The sequence below is a fragment of the Phalaenopsis equestris genome, unplaced genomic scaffold, assembly GCF_001263595.1.
Source record: "Phalaenopsis equestris unplaced genomic scaffold, ASM126359v1 Scaffold000094, whole genome shotgun sequence".
NCBI classification, from domain to species: domain Eukaryota; kingdom Viridiplantae; phylum Streptophyta; class Magnoliopsida; order Asparagales; family Orchidaceae; genus Phalaenopsis; species Phalaenopsis equestris.
Genome location: NW_018164536.1, coordinates 1179918 through 1197763, shown reverse-complemented (window position 1 = coordinate 1197763; position 17846 = coordinate 1179918). Strand labels below are relative to the sequence as shown.

Below are 17846 nucleotides of genomic sequence, written 5' to 3'. Positions count from 1 at the left end.
GGGGGGGGGGGGGGGGGGGGGGGATATTCCAATAATACTGCAAAATAATCGAAAAATACTTCATTTTTTATAAATAACACATATGAAATATTCTTGTAACACAGCATGATATTCTTAATTATTACATTTTAAACGTAGCTTTATGTGCGAAGTTCTCATGTAATATTCTAAGAATAAAAATAAAAATAGAAAAGACAGATTTTACCGACGGAGCATGCACATCATCGGAACAGATTGAATCGAGAAAGATTGCGAAGCTTAATGATTACGGCTCGTCTAATGAAATGGGAATTCACACGCCTGATTCCAACACGTGGAAATCATTTGGCTGATTCAGGAAGGGATTAGTTAAGCTGCCTACCAAAGCAGGGAGATGATAAGTCAAAATCGCTGTGGGGGGAGTTGACTAGTCGGCCCAGCCACGTGGAGAATGTAAAATAATTCTAAGGGAATTATATTGGCATCTAAGAAAAAAAAAAAAAAACAAAGGAATAAAATAATTACTTAAATCATTAAACATCAATAATGATTTAAGTAATTGACTTTGGAGATGATGCTTTCATACCAATGAGTCAAGAGGGTTATACCGTGTATTGCTATTTTAGTAGTAAGGCTTCTACATGATAGAAAAGGCATTTTTTTTTTAACAAAATTAAAGTGAAACAAAGAAGTTACACAACAACAACAACCACAACAAAGCTTTAATCCCACTACGTGGGGTTGGCTGCGTGAATCATTTTTCTCAATTGCGCCATGATTTCATTTAGTTCTAATAAATGAGATCATTTGGTATACAATAAGCCCAAGTCTTTCTAGGACAACCTTTGTCTTTCCTAACATAAGTCGAATCTAAAACATCTACTCTTCTAATTGGATCATCAGATGGTCGACGTTTAATGTGGTCAAACCTTTTAAGACGACTTTCTCTAATTTTTTTTTTATCAAATAAATTAGTTCATAATTAATTTATCAACTTAGAATCCACTTAATCAAGGCGAGTCTCAATGCATGTTTGAAATAAAAACTTTAAAGTTATTTCTAGAACCATGTGGACTGATTTTTGTAAGCTTACAATTGAGTTGAACGTCTGATTCGACCCAAGTCTAAATATGCCCAAATCAGAAATTTGAAGTACAGTTTATAATATTTTGATATTAATTAAAATAACAAATGAAAACTTAATCTCGTATTTTTATAGTTGAAATGAGTGTCTTCTCATAAGAAATCTAATGAATATAAGATCACTCAATTCTAATATTATTAAATAATTTAAATGGTGAAAGAAAGGTACGCCATTAAAATCAATCAATATGAAGTGTTTTGAAAGTTTAACTTAATTTATCAAAATGTTGCTCTAGGATAATACAATATATAGATTCATACTTGTAACATAGAAGGAGCTTGGACCTTGATCTGGAGTTTGGATATTTGAGACAAATTTGGATTTAGAGTTGGAGAGAGCTCTGCTCAATAATTAATGTTGATGACCACAATTGTCGAAAGCCATCATCCTAATATTGTTGCCTGAACGAAGTTATAAATTTTCTATCATTCGACCACCAACATTGACAATCATAAATTAATGATTATCACAATAATGAATATTTTCATATAAAGTTGGTTATATAGACAAATACATCACTTTATCTAGAGTTGAGAGAAAATGTAGCCACTTCACACAAAAATGAGGAATTGATGTGAAGAAAGAAAAGTCTTTGTTAATTACTCTCTTTACCTCTCTATTAATAAATTCTAGATAAGAGCTATTCTTTATTTTGACAAAGAGTTTCTTCTTAGCCAGAACCAAAAAAATCTTAACTTCTTCCTTCTTGATGAAGGCATATGAATCCCTTTGCATGCACTCAAAAAGTTTCATTCTTTCTTAGTTAAAAGACACCCCTGTCTACTTTATGTCTATTTCTCCTCACTTTTATTGCTCCTTATTAAAGGATGCAACCAACACTGCACAATCACTTCCTTATAGAGTACCCAAAGGTCTTGGTTAACATGTTTAAAATATTTATAAGATGATGTCGAGTATTACATTATTTGACAACATAAAAATTTTTTTAACCACTCAAAGAATTCCTTCCCTAGGCCTTGTTACATTCTTCTTTCGTAATGTCTTGAAATTCCATTTTCGACATGTAATCAACTTATAATGCATGGTATGTTTATTAGTTTCTTAAAGAGACACTTATATACATACCACACAATTCTTATGTATTTATGTGACCAACACCTATCATTTAAATTTACATACGCACAATTCAAGCTTTTAACAGCACATCGAAATTATTTTCATCGTTATCTTTTTAAAAGTGAATTATTCATTTTCATGCATAACTTTATATTACCAATGTGTTACAAGTGAAAATATTAAATTTTTTGTTAGATGTGTAATTACATCGGAATTGTGTAGTATGCATGTAAATTTCCCTTTTTTTATATATTTATTGATTTTCATTTTTATTAAATTATTCTATTTAGTAAAACTTACATTTAAAATGATGTGTCAGCAGTATTAAGAAGCACATACATTTAGTAAAGATTCCATTCGTTTAATGTTAGATATATGATGTGTCCTATTGATTGTAAAGACTACTAGTGATGACTTTCTATTTAGTAAAACTTACATTTAAAATGATGTGTCAGCAGAATTAAGAAGCACGTACATTTAGTAAAGATTCCATTCTTTTAATGTTAGATATAAGATGTGTCCTACTGATTGTAAAGACTACTAGTGATGACCAAAAGTTAATAATCATTATGTGGCACCTTAAATTTTTCCTCCCTCGTTATCATCTTAGTTATGATATTAAACAAACAAGTAATATAATAGCGAATGTAATTAGATTTCTAAGAACATGCATCTTGACAATTGGACTAAATGTTTTTGTGTAGTAGAATCCTATTTTTTATTGCAAACTTGACCAAATAAATGAGCTTTACTCTCGAGACATGTTCTTGAAAAGGCAATTTAGGATTCAACAACATTAGGTAATGTTTGGAGAATGATGAAGCTCAATAACATGTACTAAATGTTAAGTTCTAGAATTCGTGGTGTTTGGCTACACAAGAAATTGTATGGTGAGTGAGTTGTAAATTGATTGGCCTAAAGAGAAAAGAGAAAATTCATAGAGAATAAAAGATTGAGGAATAGTGGAGAATATCTTAGATTGTTCATAAGGTCATAAATTGTTAGCCAATGCTAATTACACCGATTTCCTTACATGAGATCTTCTTAATTATTAGTTCAAGCTCACTCTGAGAAGTGTTCCATTGTTCTAAGAACCTAACCAACCTAAAAAAAAAAGCATCCTTGACACATGTTCTTCTAATAACAATCTAGGGGAAGAATTATATGCAATATCATTATAATAACCTTAGAGATGGTTCACCTTTTAGATTTTTCATGCACACACTTTACCAGATCCATTCAACATATATTTTTCGGTGCCATAATATTAAAGTTAACCATTTAAATATCTGAGATGATATGACAATAACTTATTAAGATTTTGGGACACTAAATTACCAACTGATAAAACAATGAAAAGAATGCAATGAACCAATATGAAATCTGGCATTTATTTGTATCATCAAAATTACAATTACATCTACTCCATACATGCTCTGTTCCTTGCTCTGCTTCGGCTTCACCAGCAAAAGAAACAGAGCCCAACTCTTCTACCTCCGCAGCTTTTGATTCTCTCCATAAACCCACATCTTCAAACCCGTTTTCAACAAATCCGCTGCACGAACATTCACTGTTATCCGAAATCTCAATCTCATCACTTTCGGCGTAGCTTGTTCTGACTTCAATCCAACTATCATCCCATCCCCAGTTCGCCGGCGGCGATTCAAGCTGCCGGATTCCTTCTGTTATGTATACTTCCTCTGAAGATAATACTTCTTCCTCCTTTTCCTGCTCATCCTCCTCTGTTTCCGAGTCCCATAAATCAAACTCCATGGTGCTCTTGGGAGAGACCCACTTTCCCTTCTTCCAACTGGAGCAGAGCTCCTCTTCTTCCAAAACAAATGGATGGCAGAGAAGCTGCTCCGCCGTCCACCTCTCCTCCGGATCACGCATCAAGCACTTGGAAACAAAGTCCTTTCCTTCATCGGAAACCCATTCCGGCATCGCCGGAATATCAGAGGAAAACGAAATTTGGTGAATGGCAGCAACTGGATTTGCAGCTTCAGGCCACGGTGACTTCCCTGTAGCCATCTCCACTACCGTGCACCCAAGTGACCACACATCGCCGGCGATCCCTTGCTCCTCTCCTCTCACCGCTTCTGGAGCCATGTACGCCGGCGTCCCCATCACCAACCGATTTCCATCACCATCCCACCTCGCGCAACCGAAATCCGCAAGCTTTACGAGGTCATCGGAGCATAGCAGAACATTGCTTCCCTTTACATCACAGTGGGCGATGCCTTTTGAATGGATGTAGGAGAGCCCTAGAAGAATCTGCCGAGTAAAAGATCGGATTTTGAGCTCGTCGAGATGGCCGGCTAGAGCGGAGAGAGCTCCCCCGGCGGCGAGCTCGAGGAACAGGTTGGAGAATTCGCCGGAGTTAGCGAAGCTATGGCAGGAGATGATGTGCGGAGAGGAGAGGGAGGAGAGGATGCTGTGTTCTTTTTGAAGAAGAGCGGAGCGGGAGATGAGGGACGACTTGACAGCGAAGAGATCACCGGAATTGGACTCGGCGGCAAGGGAGACGGTTGCGGTGGCACCCAAACCGATTGTCGGCCCAACTTTCCAACTGCCATTTGCAGCCATTTGAGATTGGGTTTGCGTTCGCATCTTCAGCGCGTGAGGAAGAAAGTCACGATTTTTAGTTTTGTGTTGCTCTCTCTCTCCCTCTATATATACAGAGTGATAAAGAAGGTGGAGGTAACGTTGGCCGGTTTGTTGCTTTTCTCCGGTTTCCAAGCTTTTATTGAGTGGCTCAGAAGTAACTGATCGACAATTATCACATGTGATCAATAAAAGCAGCAAGTTGAAGAATTTCTTTCTTCTTTTCTCGAATATTTGAGATTATTTAGGTTGGAAAAAAGGTTTTTTGAATAATTTCACTGGAAAGAAATCTTTCTGTGACATTTGATCTTTTCTTTTCTTTTCTATCCAAAGTCTATCCTACTTTAGCTCAGTATTAAAAATTTGATTTTTTTGTATGAAAGTCGTTTGTCTAACCTTTTTTTTTTATATTTTCATAATGTTTTTGCTCCTCTTGTTCTTGCAAGAAATGAATCAAGATGGAAAGAGGGAAGAAAAAAGAGGATGAAGCTTTTAAGGAGGGATTGTCCCACACATTTAGATGAAATTATATATATACGGGGTATTTACATACATATCATTCAATATGTTTACATATTTGATACCTCTGTAAACCTTCCTATATATTTATAGTTGAAATAAGGGTACAAGAAAGTAAAGAAGGACATGAAAGTTGGTTTTGTGTCATGGTGTTTGGCCAACTAACTAACAAGGTCAAGCCATAGTATTTTTTTTCTTAATTTTTTTTGGTGAGTCATTTGGATCGAATTAGCATGACTGGCAGTTTCATCCATCACATTGTTTCAAATGAAGTGGTATTCAATTTTGATGTGTTATGTTATTCATGAAAATCGGACTGGTAGCTATATATATGATGGCTTGATTATCATAGAAAATGATAATTGAAAGTTGTATGAGTATATCAATGTCTTGTAGAAGTTAACTTAGCTAAGTAAACTCACTAAAATTTGTGGCATGGGCCCTATATTCGATCTTGATGGATGATCAGGATATTATTCAAGAAACTAAAAAGTCTCCAATAAAGATACAATATCTTGATATTGATTTTCTTATATCACTACAAGACACAATCAACATTTGTGAAATCTTTATGTTGCAATGTATATGAAGTAAACAAATTCCATGTTTTGGCACCGACTTGATAAATTTAAGGACATAATAAATTGTTGTAATGTGTGACCTGTATGATCGGAAAGAGTATTGCCGAAGTTTATGAATGACAAAGGCTATATATGGCCTTATGAATGTGAGGTAAATCAGACATCCAATAAAGCGTCTGCATTTTAAGGGGTTTGATGGGAGATCTCCATCAAAAGCATTAAGATGCCTTTGATGGTCTGTTGGAGTGTTGTTAGGTATGCAACTAAGCAAACATCTATCTTTTAAAAGCTACAAATAAAAATAACATTGTTTGATTTTGCAATCTCGAGTCCAGGAAATTATTAAGAAAATTTGAGTGCAGAAAATCTTTTGTGATGTTAGTAGTTTGATTAGATGACCTTGTGGTTATGATGTAATCAATATAGATAAGAAACACTATCAATCACTGTAGCCACCGCCAGCCACTTCAACCCATTCACCGCCACTGAACCACCATCGTCTGGTTACTGCCACCACTGGACCGCAACTCCCCGACAACCATTGTTAGACAACCACCGTCGTCAAACCTCGACCACCGTCGTCGAACCTCAACCACAGCTGGATCACCATTACTAGCCACCGCCAGACCAACTTCATCACCACCAAACCACCACCATTTGACTGTCGCCGTCAGCAGATTATCACTGTCTGACTTCCACAACTATTAACATTGGAACACTGTCGTTGTCATCTTAGTACCACTATCGCCACCCTTGGACATCTGTTGCTCGATCATCACCATCTCCACAACTATCGTCAACACTTGCATCAAACTTTTTGACACTCGACCTCCACCGTTGGCTTTTTGTCACAACAATTGGGCCACCACCACTTCTTCAGCAATTTCTGCCACTTTTCAAGCGGAAGCAACATTGAGGCCGTGTAATATTGCTTCCGACTATTCAAGATTTTGTAAAATTTTTAAACTTATATCGACATAGTGAAATTATTTCAACTAGACCAAATCTTGTGATTATTGGCCCTTTTGATTTTGCACGCAAGAACATCTGTTATTCTCTCTTGGCTAGTTTTCTTTTATTTGTGCGTGTCAACTTTTCAAGTGTGCAACACAAAGACATTCTTATAACGCTCTACTCTCGATAACTATTACTAGCTTTCTAAAAATAAAGTACACACTTAAATACATAATTATGTCATACTAAAATTTTATAAATGTAAATATAGCCCAGTGTCTTAAATATGTAAATGCATAAGAATTGGGAGGCATTTATTTTAAATTTCCATAAAATTTTTCGCTTTTCACCTTCTATTTTTCCAATTTTTCTAGTTTATTAGAACTATTTTTTGTTAATTAAATTTCATCCTTAGAGCATTTATTGCATTAATGATTCACAGAAATTCTAACTAAGGGTCCGTTTTGGGCTGCTTATTTGGTGCGGTGGTGTTTTGAAAACACTCCTAAACTATTTGAGTGAACTGTGTTTTGGTAACTTATGCGTTTTGAAAACGCTGAAAATAGTGTTTTCACACCGTACCTATCTAAGTGCGGTGACAGCTTTCAGGCATTTGTCCAAATTTTCAAAAAATTAAAAATTTCTAATGTCCACCGCATCTAGCTTATCAGCAGATTATTTTTTATCAGCTTATTAGCAGATTATTGAATAAGCGGCAACTGCCCCAAACAGACCCTAAATTGATTTTATCATGTATGAGATAAAAGCTTATGACATGAGAGATATTGTTCTTTAATTACGTTTTCAAAATACCTACATGTTCCCCTACGATAAAGTTATATTATTATTGTTAGATTATTTTAAAACCAGGGGATCTCTCTCTTTTTCGATGCGGCATTTTGGGTTATGCTTAAGATATCTTATTTTTTTTCTAAATTTTTACTGATAAGGACATATAATTCTTTTTGAACAAAAATGTTATCCTACTTTGTTTTGAAACTCAGGGTACATTTGAGTCAGCTTATTTGGTGCAGTGGCGTTTTTAAAATGTACCTGACCTATTTGAGTAAACTGAGTTTTGACAGCTTATGTTTTTTCAAAACGTTGAAAACATCATTTTCACACCGCACCTGTCTAGGTGTGGTGACAGATTTCTGGATGCGGTCTGGCTATTCAAAAAAAATAAAAATTTGTAATAGCTACCGCACCTAGCTTATCAACAGATTATTTTTAATCAGCTTATCAGCAGATTATTCAATAAGCTGCAACTACCCCAAACAAACTCTCAATCTATATTTAATTTATATCTTGGTCATTCTGAACTTTAATATAATTCTATTTTGAAATTTCAATATTTTCTCGTGAGATTTGATTTTATAAATTTTTGGCTTTCTTTATTTTTTTCTTGTTGAAATTCAGAATAATGTGGAATACTTCGAAATATTTTTATTGATATGAATGGGCGTATAAATAACCCTTACAAGAATCCACAAGAATCCTATAATAAAAAATGAAATGATATGAAAAGAAAAATATATCAACTGATATCTTCAATAATTAATTCATATTAATTATTAAGAGATAATAGAAAATAATATAAAATATGAAAACAAATAATTCTTAATATATGAAACGAAAATATCTTCTTATATTAAGGAAAGAATTTATTCCTCATAAATTTTTCTAGGAATAAATTATTTTATATTATAAGTCTAATCAGGAAAGACAATAAATCTTGTAATTTAAATTCAATATTTCAACACTCCCCCTCAAGTTGAACATTGTTGAAAACTATATTCAACTTGAATTTGAAAACATCGGCTGTGGGATGCTGGCTGGACATGTAACATCAATTTGCCAACAAGAAATTCCAACAATCCTCAAACCGTAAGTCTCGAAGCCGAATGTCCCAAAGTCGAGAATGTCGAACCCTAAAAGTGTCGAAGCTTGAGGTGCCGAAGCTTGAGAGTGGCTGGAGTCTGAGAGTGGTCTGGACAAGGGCTAAGCTCAAGTGATGAATTCATAAATCACCGATTGACTAATAATTGCATGAAAGCAACAAGAATGCTGCAGAAGAGATGCAGGATAACTGTAAAGAGGCTGCAGGGAGGTTGCAGGAAAGCTGTAAGGAGGCTGCAGAGAGGTTGCAGGAAAGTTGCAGAAGGCCAACGACAGTGCTCAGGAAAGCTGTAGTGCTCGAAGAAGGCTGCAATAATGCTGCAGGAAAGAGCAGTGCTTTCCTTGGGAAGAGCTGACCAAAATCTGCAGAGAAAAATTTATTGAGGTAGATCCGATGGCGAGAGAAGCTACATGAGAGAGGTCTGACGACGGGAAAGGCTGCAGGGAATAGAACCAGCTGCAGGATTAAGTCCGAAAGTCCAGTCGACAGCGGATATGTCCGCAAAAAGTTCTGGCTGCAGGAAAGACCGCAAAAAGTTCTGGCGGCAGGAAAGGCCGTTGGAGGGAGTTTCAATGGTAGGAAAAGCCATCAAGGGATAGGTCCGACTGTCAGCAAGGAATAATTTCCTGTGGAGGAAGGTTTGTTGCTAAGCAAATTCAAGCAACGAATTTGAATAAAGAAGCTCATGTAGGGAGAAGCTGGTGCTCGGAAGAATAGGAGGAGCTCCGGAGGAGGGCCTACAGATTAGCCAAAAAGGATGTGGGCAGAGACTCAATTGAGAGCCCGCAATAAAAAAAGATCCGGACAAGAGGAAGAGATCAGGCAGAGGGCTTGGAGAACTTGGAGAGGATTGGTTGTTGCTTGCTACAGCTTGTTGCTTATGGGATCACGAGGAGATCCTGTTGTTGCTACTATAGAGAAAGAATGCAGACATAGGAGGGCCTGTAGTAGGGAGGTTCAAGATTCCAATGAGAGCGGTTTCCTAGAAGGAAATCGTGAGAGCCCCCTGAAACCACATAATGAGTTTTGGTTGCAGCAAAGTGAAGATTTGGCAGGGCGGACTGCAGGAAGATCTAGCAGGAAGGAGATCCTGCTGGGAATTTCAGGAGGAAGGAAACCCTGCATTAGGTATTGAAGAGGTTAATAGAAGGATCTGGGTAAGAAATAGCAGCAGAGGGGTCTTGTTGAAATTGTAGGTAAGTCTGTTAGAAATTGCAAAAAAAGGATCCAACTGGTAGTTTATGGATTTGGCTGGCAGAAAGGAGAAGTTTGCCACCAGAACTTCCTTGTTTATCCACATTTCCTCCTTCAGTTTGTTTAATAGATTGCATGCAAGGATCCATATGGATGCATGAATCCCCTACATTATGCTTGTCCATCAACTCTCTCTCTTGGTCGATCCCAAAACAGTCATCGTAAGGTGAAAGATAGGGCAGACGGTGAAACTCCTCCATCCAGGCTTGACCTTCTTCTGCGCGCTATATCTACGGGGAAAAATCATGATAAAGGTGAGCGGCATGGAGGAGGAAAACACACCACATTTAAAATTACGGTACAAAGGAGTCGAAATGGAGTCTGCGTGGCGAAGCTGAAGGGTAGAGATAACAAAATCAGAGGGTCATTCTACGAGAGCGAGGCGGTGCTGGCCGCTGTTGGAAACTTCTTTTCATCTACTTATGAATCATGGGGCTAAGAATCTCATGCAGAGAACCTCTAAAGGCAATTGGGAATAACATGTTTTCTCGCTTGTTAATATTCCCCACAATAACAATAAATAAGTGGAAAACATAAACAACGGGTAAGAACTACAACTTGTGCTGCATTCAAAATGCCAAAGATGTTTAACAATAAAATGGTCTTCTGCAGCTCCGTTAGAAGCAATCAGCTTAAGCAAAGGCCTTAGCCTCTCATATGCACGACATCCACTGATAACATGAAGATCTAGCGCTTGAAGCCACTGTAAAATCCGATTCTCCACCTCCAAAGAAAGGTCAGAAATCCCGTAATAGGAGGAGGTCCGAAGTTCAGAATTTCTGTAGTTGAAGGAGTTGAAGACTCGTAAGAAGTAGTCGGAGGAGGACTTGATGGAAGAAGTTGAAGGAGGAAGAAGTTGTCTAAAATGTCGTCAGTCATACTATGACGAAAAAATGAAATCCCTAGAAGAGGAGTGGCATAAACAGATTTCTTTATTGCAATCCAACATTTTAGTTGTAAGCGAAACCATAATTGCCAATAACTGTGACGAACGGAGCTCCAACGCATCATCAATGGACCAATGTTTGGACAACCGCTGCAACAAAAACGGATCCAAGAGCGCCGCGCGGTTTGCTTTGCAGAAAAAGGACGAAGATAAATGTTCTCGGCCGCTTGACGAAAAAATTCGGACGAAGAACCGAGGTTTTCGGGGATGATGCAAAGTTCTTAGCTGAGGTTAAGTTTGGGAAGAAAGAAGCAGATCTGGATCTGGAGAACGAGTTGAATCTCCTCCTCGTCGCGAAGGATGGCGGCGAGCATGCGACCGAACTCTTCGTCGTCGAGTTTGGACAATCGAATGATGAAGAAGCCCTTGTTCAACAATTTTACCTGATGAAAGAAGGAAAAGCGTCTTAAAAACAGACCACAGGAAGAAGGAAGATATTCTTGCGACTTAAGATGTGTGCGTGAATCGAATGGAAGAGAACCCCTTTCAGCTCAGACGATCAAATGAGGAAGAAGCTCCTCGCGGCTTAGATGATTACGATTGGAGGAGGAAGAGGACTCTCGCAGCTCTCGTTTGACTCGAAGGGCGACAGAAATATTGCGAAGGGTTCGAGCTCTCCAGGCGGACGAAGCAGTCATTAAACCGATCGAGCGGCGAACCAGTGTCCAATGAACGATTCAAACAACTCGAGGCGAGTTCTTCAGGCGAAGCAGAGGACTTCGAAAATTCAGATCATCAAAATTCTAAATATTTTCGAGTTCACCAAGAAGATGCCGGGAGAGAAGAAGAGTGTCCATCCTTTCCTGCACAAAAGATAGCAGGAAGGGAGTTTGACAATTCTCGAAGGAAGATCGGTGGTTAGAGTACGAAATTAGTCTCTGATATCATGTTGAAATTCAGAATAATGGGGAATACTTTAAAATATTTTTATTGATATGAACGAGGGTATAAAAAACGCTTACAAGAATCTTATAATAGGAAAAATAATAATAAAGAAATGATATGAAAGGAAAGATATATCACCTGATATCTCAAATAATTAATTCCTATTAATTATTAGGAGATAATAAGAAATGAAAACAAATAATTCCTAATATATGAAACGAAAATATCTCCTTATATTAAGGAAAGAATTTACTCCTCATAAATTTTTCTAGAAATAAATTATTTCCTATTATAAGTCTGATCAGGTAATGCAATAAATCATGTAATTTAAATTAGATGTTTCAACATTTCTCTTTTATACAAAATTTTCAAATTTTTTATTCTAACGATTGGTTGAATTGATGCTGAGTTCTGCTTCTCGTTCTTGTTGGTCGGTCATTAGTTGGATTCACCTGTTTGATGATGTAATTTTGTTTCTGAAAGTAGGATGATATGTTGTTGACTTCGTCTGCAATGACTATTCCGTCTTTTGGATCACACGAATACAAATTGTATTCATTTTTGACATAAGCGGTGGAGCTTTCAGATGCACATTTGGTTCAAAATACTACTTCTTAGTGATTGGTGATTAGTTGGATTCACCAATTAGATAATTGGGGGCTCAATTACTTTTCTAGACAGTAACTGATAACACTGGCCGTCAATTTGCTACTTATTGCTTGCTGTTTATTTGTAACTAATGGTAGGTTGCTGATGTCTTATTGTGAGTTAGTTTGTCCTTATCTTTTGCATTTTATTCTTTGTATTTTGGTCCTTCTTTTATATTTCTGTTTGTTCCTTCATAAAATTAAGTGTGGCCAAAGATTTGGTGGTCTGCAAAAGTTTCACATGGTGGCGCCACATGGCAGAGATGGATGAATGAAGACGCCAAGGCAGGTGAGAGCCATGGAAGTTCCAAGTGGCAACAAGGCGTACCGGATTCTCTCTTTATTCGGATATCCTCACATTTTTTCTTTATTGCTCATCTACACGTGTGCCTACAACTTGAAATATATCCGAAGGTCCTCCAAGGCACTCGGAAAGGTGGGATCCACATCTTCCACGTGCATCATGGGCCCCTTAGTACGTGTTCTGCTCTCCTTGGAAGGTTCTGAAAGTCAGGGAAATGTAAACAAGCCTAAAACGTGCGAGCTCAAACTCAGTTCGTTTGTGTTCGATTTGTTTATATTTCGAGCTCAAAAAATATGTTTATGTTCGACTTATTTATTTAGCGAGCCGAACACAAGTCATTCATGAACAAATAGTCGTTTTGACAACCCTAATCATGTGGCCATAAGATGTCAATGATTGAGACAAGATTTAAAAATTATTGTTTATTTTAAAACATCATTTAAATTTAATTTAATATTTTTTATTCTATTTTTTTAATTAATACTTTGAATTAAATTTTTTGTAAGTATTGCTCATCAAATATATCTATATATATATATATATAATGAGTAGTAGTATTTCGAGTGAAAATGAGCTGAATACGGACAGATAAATATTTATTCGTGTTATTCGTATTCTGCTCGTTAACTTAGCGAACGAGCCGAACACGAACTTCTTAAAAAGTCTAACACGAGCTCTTTGGGAAGAGCAAGCCGTATTGGCAGCCTACTGACAGCTCGCCAGCAATTGAAACTTTTCAAATTTTACACGTGCGGCAATTCGGTGGTCTTCCTGATCAGGTAAGAACTGATGAGCTAGGCCTGATTTATTATGGTTTTTCAAACCAAAACTAATCCGAAGACAGCAAGCAATTTTTGGACGGACAGGATGACGCCAGGGGTTCCCTTGTTAGCGGGATGCCGCCACCGCCGGTGAGAGGATTAGGAGCTTTTGATACAAACAGAAGGATGCAACTAGCTACACCACAACAGATATATTTGTTCAAAAATAATTATTATTTTAATTGCAAAATTTTGCACATGATAAAATGTGGATAAATGACCACTAAATATAAGAAAAAAACATCATTAAATTAAAAAAAAATCAAAACAGAGATAACTTCGGATTTAAATGATATTGGGTGCTATAAAAAAAAGGAAAAAAATATTGCATCAGATAGAGTTATGTGCAGAGTCCATTAAAATTAAATCACGTGGAGGTGACAGAAAAAAAAATCGACTCGGTAATACTGGGGAATACTCTCCCCGTGTTATTCCGTGTTATTATATATTATTCATGTGCTATTATATTCTAGGAATATTCCCGGTGTTATAATAACACAATAACACTTGAATAATACACAATAACACTTGAATAACACATAATAATACCTGAATAACACGAGAGTATTATTCTCTTGTGTCACCGGGCAGATTTTATTTTTTTTTCTGTCATCACCACGTGGCGTGATTTCATTGGACTCCACACGTAACTCTACGTGCGGAGCCTAAATACAATATTTTCTCTTAAAAAAAGCTTAATAAAGTATGCTCTTACTTGAATGAGGAAATAACCCAAGGAGTTAAAATGTCGGAAAAAAACTTCTAATTGTATTTTTAAGATTTAGAGCAATAATGATGAGTCGGTAAGACCCACGAATATGATTAAGCAACATTGGAGACAAGGTATACCCTAAGGATTAAATTTGGAAAACTATTGAAGTAGTTAAGTTTTGTGAATTAGAATTGAATCAAAAAAGCTTTGAATTGGATTAGATTCATTGATATCAGATTTTGTTTGAAAATTGTACTTTAAAAAAGTTTGATTTGAAGAAGTTCTAGAGGAAGGGTTTGACTTAAATAGTTTTATGTTTGAAAATTCTGATTCGAGGGCATTGATTTGAATGTTTAAATGATTTGGAGTTTTGAGTTAAAAAGGCTAAGAAAATAACAATTGATGATACTCATGATTTTTTATCATCCCAAGTTCATCAGTTACCTTTGACTATTAACCAGTAAGAAAGTAAGAAGTCTCCACTATTACCATAGCGATTCCGTGTGTACTCCTTAACTATAGGTGGTTAAATGCACTTTTGCCAATAACCATGGGTTACATCATCTTAGGGCGCTTACATAGTCAAATGGGGTTATAGGTTCAAGCTGTTTTTTAGCATTCAAAATTTTAAGCACCCATTCGAATATGTAGCAAGTTTACTAGCTTTATAAGAAAAATCAAGTACCAATTGAATTTTTAGGTTTATATAATAAATTAATTACTCATTTGAATTTGCAGTTTGTTCAATTGATAAAAAACACTAAGTACGAATCAAGTAAGATGATTAAATTTTAAGCAAGGCATGTGTGAATGTACATGTGAAAGATAGGGTCAAGCTCGAATAAAACCTAAACAGCTTGCGATTCGACCAAATCAAGTCCAATGCATGACATGCTTGACTTGAATCAGCTTGACTACAACTATAATAAAACTGCATGTGCTAGATAATCATACTTTTGTCATTCAAATTGGCATATTTTTTAGTAAAAATTTAAAAGAAATTGACACCAAATAAAGCATAGGAGTTACTGTTTAGAACCCCTTAAGAAAATTTAAGTCGACCTAGTTATGAATATGTTTTGAACCATGCTTTGACCTAGTGATTTTCACTTCTATCACTAAGATCTTGGTTCAAGCACCCAATATATATATATATATATATATATATATATATATAAAGTTTAAAAAGTGTTATATGTTGCCTCATGCATCAAAGATATGATCCTTTATGCATGTCTCCCTCTATAATAAGATATACAACCACCTTTAATATATAGTAGATGGATATTGGTTAAAAAAAAACATTAGTAAGGTTAAAAAAAGTGAATAAATATAATTCTAACAGTATATTTTTAAATAAAAATAAATATAACAAAAAAAAAATCATCATAGTTTTTAAATATCAACGACCAAAGCTTACAAATTTAATAATGATCAAAGGAACTTAATTTGAAGGCTTATATCCGGGTCCATTTATTTTTATTTTTGTAATTTACTAAATTCTGTTTTTATTTATTTATTTGCTTGCTCTATTTAAGGTTTTCTCCAGCACTACTTTACCTGATATTATCATGTCACCCTCAAGAAGGATCGGTACCCGTTTGATTTTGATCTTTTCTTGCCAGCCTCACTCATGATTTCCCTGCCCTTATGCCAATATATATATATATATATATATATATATATTATGGAAACAAATCAAGCACCTCCAATAACTATCTTTACAATCTTTACTAGACGTACGCAGTATTTTTTGGATTATTTGTTCGTTCAGATATGATGTATAATATCTTATAATCAGCATATACCATATATTTGGTTCATTAGTTGTGTTGCTTCGTGGAGAAATTTTTATCATCTAGCACAAATCTTGACGCATTTTTTAAACAATAAACATTTCATATTCAAATTCAAAATTCGACACTTAAGCGCCAGTGAAATAGAGAAGGCCGTGCCTAAGAGCCAGAGGTCCCACGCTTAAGTGCAAGTGACAGTTATGTGACGATTTACTTCATTTTACCAAATTTTTAAGGGAAATTTGAGGCACCTATTGGCTAAAGAGGGTGGTTATGCGCATTAGAAACGAAAATATGGTTAGAAAACTTGTGAAATGAGACATCTTTTAGAGAATACATCAAATTGTGACATGAAGTGTTGCTTCGGGTGTCTCTTGGGGAATTCATTGGAAATGAGAAAAGGGACTTTTTAGAAGGATTTGGGGCGGTTAAAAGGAGTTTTGAAGAGGCACTTCAGACACCATTTAGAAGATTCAATGAATATGAACAGTTTTGATGAGCACTTAAGAATCTTTTGGGAAATTGTAAAAAAAGGCTTGAAAATATTTTTAAAATAACTCTTGGACTTTGGAACAAATTAGAAGAAGAGAAGAAGGCTTGGAGAAGAAGAAGAAGGCTTGGGCGTGGGCCACAAGTGTGGCGACAAGGTGAGAGAAAAAGAGAGAGTGAGAATTTCTTCTTTTCTTTTCACTTTGTTCTTGGAGAGGATTCTAAGGAGATTGCTTTTGCTATACAAGGAGAGTTTGATTTCCATAAAAGATAAGTATTTTCATTGTATTTTGATTTGAATCTAGTACTTTATTTGTGTGGTTTCAAAGTCTTGTTCAATAAAAATTTCTTGTTGTTTCTCCATGTGTAGTGAATAGTTTTTTATACTCTTCCCTCTTGTAATGAATTAGTATACATGTGTAAGATATAGAATTGAGTTGAGTGAGAATATATTGTGATGATTTTACTTTGTTCTTCATTTACATGTAAACTTGATCAACTTGCATGTTAAAATTTGTTGTGAGAACATGTAATATCCGTGATGGTGTTGTCTCAATCAACTGTTGGTAGATTCACATGAGATTGTATGGATGAGAATGTAATCGATATGGTTGAGTGCAAAATAAATGGGGAAATAATTTTTGATGGGTGTAGAATTAGAGGACTTTAGAGTGACAGACTAAAACCCCCTAATTTAGTTTATTGTTTTAGATTTTGATGCGAGATGTTAGCCTCTATGTGGAGGGATAAGAGATAACTCTAGAGTGAGAGCTAGTATCTTCCCTGCCTAGTCCGTCTTCAGAACTATTCAAACTTTAGATTAACCAATATTCTTTATAGTATCTCTAGTAAGAGTAAAAAATATTATTGCTCCTATTTGACACAACACAATTTGCATACTTCCACAACAAAATTCCTATACTTATTATTGATTCATGATAAGGAGAAAGATATTTTCATATCAAGTACTTTTCTTTTACATAAGCTTAAGTTATCTTTAGAATTTTTACTATTTTGTTAAAATAACAAAAATACAAAAAAGATTTGAATTTTACTTACTGCAAAAACATCTATAAGTTTAAGTAATTGTCTTTCTAAATAGAAAGTTTGTTGCTCAATAGTGCATATTGCTAATTTTTCTGTGAGTTTGATATTCAGGTCTTAATGAAAAAGTTCTATATTACTTGATAACGATACATATACTTACTTAGTATCTCAATATATATATATATAT

General features: G+C 35.6%; 1 protein-coding gene across 1 annotated transcript; it reads right to left on the bottom strand.

Moving 5' to 3' along the window:
- Positions 1 to 3529: 3529 nt before the first annotated feature.
- Positions 3530 to 4854, bottom strand: LOC110020279 (mitogen-activated protein kinase kinase kinase ANP1-like). Its single transcript, XM_020718327.1, has one exon. The coding sequence runs from the start codon at positions 4808 to 4810 to the stop codon at positions 3530 to 3532; it is 1281 nt and encodes a 426-aa protein (XP_020573986.1). The 5' UTR covers positions 4811 to 4854.
- Positions 4855 to 17846: the final 12992 nt, after the last annotated feature.